The sequence below is a fragment of the Triticum aestivum genome, chromosome 5A (genome assembly GCF_018294505.1).
Source record: "Triticum aestivum cultivar Chinese Spring chromosome 5A, IWGSC CS RefSeq v2.1, whole genome shotgun sequence".
Taxonomy (NCBI): Eukaryota; Viridiplantae; Streptophyta; class Magnoliopsida; order Poales; family Poaceae; genus Triticum; species Triticum aestivum.
In genome coordinates, this window is record NC_057806.1 from 116,644,900 (window position 1) to 116,646,659 (window position 1,760).

The 1,760-nt window shown below is 51.8% G+C and overlaps 1 protein-coding gene across 1 annotated transcript; it reads left to right on the forward strand.

The window, feature by feature from the left end:
- Positions 1–250: 250 nt before the first annotated feature.
- LOC123102556 (uncharacterized) lies at positions 251–1,215 on the forward strand. Its single transcript, XM_044523953.1, has one exon. The coding sequence runs from the start codon at positions 393–395 to the stop codon at positions 1,032–1,034; it is 642 nt and encodes a 213-aa protein (XP_044379888.1). The 5' UTR covers positions 251–392; the 3' UTR covers positions 1,035–1,215.
- Positions 1,216–1,760: the final 545 nt, after the last annotated feature.

Below are 1,760 nucleotides of genomic sequence, written 5' to 3' on the forward strand. Positions count from 1 at the left end.
ATCCAGATGCAAAAGGATGGGGCATGGCATGGCCACTCCAGCTAGTGCTCTGCTAGGTGAGTAGCATTTACACTTCCCCCATGCATGTCCTCCACTGCGTGATAAGGAAAAACATTTCGAATAAATAAATACTCCAGTACTCTACTGTAATAAATAAACAACTCCCAACTACACTGCCATTTCATATCATACGTATCAGTCATACAGTATCATTGTTCACCTTTCCATCTCCTATATAAGCACGCACCTCACACGCTTCTTCTCCACCCATCCAAGCCGCACCCACTAGCTCCCAGCTGCAGCAAGCAAGCGAAGCTCGTGCGTGTGCAAGCGAGCGAGCTCAGAAACCACCCTACAAAGCTCCGGCTGAGCCACCCGACCGGCCGGCGACGATGCCGATGCTCATCCCCGACGACGTTCGCGCCAAGGCGGAGATCTACACCGGCGACGCGGCGGGGCAGGAGAAGACGCGGCTGATGCTGGCGGAGACGGAGCTCCCCAGCGGCCTCCTGCCGCTCAAGGACATCATCGAGTGCGGGTACGTGGAGGAGACTGGCTTCGTGTGGCTCAAGCAGAAGAAGCGGGTGGACCACTACTTCGCCAAGGCCGGCCGCCATGTCTCCTACGCCACCGAGGTCTCCGCCATCGCCGAGAAGGGCCGCCTGAAGAAGATCTCCGGCGTCAAGGCCAAGGAGATGCTCATCTGGGTCAACCTCCACGAGATCTGCGTCGACGACCCGCCCACCGGCAAGCTCCACTGCAAGGCCATCGGCGGCCTCTCCCGCAGCTTCCCCGTGGAGGCATTCGAGGCCACCGACGCCCTGCCCGTGCCCGTCACCGGACGTCTCAAGAAGAAGACAGAGAAGGAGAGCGCCGACCAGAAAGACGAGAAGAAGAAGGAGGAGGAGGCAGAGAAGCCCAAGGGGGCCGCCGTCGCCCCCGCCCCCGCCGCCGTCGACGAGATCGGTCAGAAAATGAAGGAGATGAACACGGAGGCACCGGTGCAGGCGGAGGCGGTAGCAGCCAAGAACTGAACGGCGACGGCGGCACGTCATGATCGGTTACCCAGTCATAAATTTGTGTCAGAATAACGCATTGCATTAGCATGTCATCAACCATCCACACATATGTATCACCTGATCCATCGATGAGAGTTCAGTTCGACAACGATGTAATTTGCCTTTTTCTGGTTTTAATGTGATGAAATTTAATGGATGTCATTGCCATGAGCTGGCGCTACCCGATCGATCGATGGTACTACTACTGCTACGCACTGCCTTCGTTAATTTAGGTACTCGTACTTTATCTGAGGTGGCAGGAAGCAAGCAAATGGGTGAGTAAATTGGGGGAGCACTAGTGGTCACCTCATCTCTGTTTCTCTTCTTCTGGGTGAGCATTGAATCCCATGTGTTCCTCTTCAATTTGGTGGGATCTTGGATTAGATTCCGCTACCTTCCACGGCATTCTTCGCCGCTTGCTTAGTTGAGTACCCCGCCGTTCGAAAATACTTGTCCAAAAATGAATGTATTTAGATGCACGTTTAATTGAATACTCTTTTTATTCGAAAATACTTGTTTAAGAAATGAATGTATTTAGATGTATTTTAGTTTTAGATATGCATTTATATCCATTTTTATGACAAGGATTTCTGGACAGAAGAAGTACTATTTTAACCATATAATAGCGTTTTTGACACTAACGTACCTGGCTGAGTAGATGCAGGGTAAAAACCAAGCTGAGCAGATGCAAGGTAAAAATCA

What these genes read in the sequence shown, in the direction of transcription:
- LOC123102556 (XM_044523953.1), top strand. Translation starts at nt 393, where the DNA reads ATGCCGATGCTCATCCCCGACGACGTTCGCGCCAAGGCGGAGATCTAC.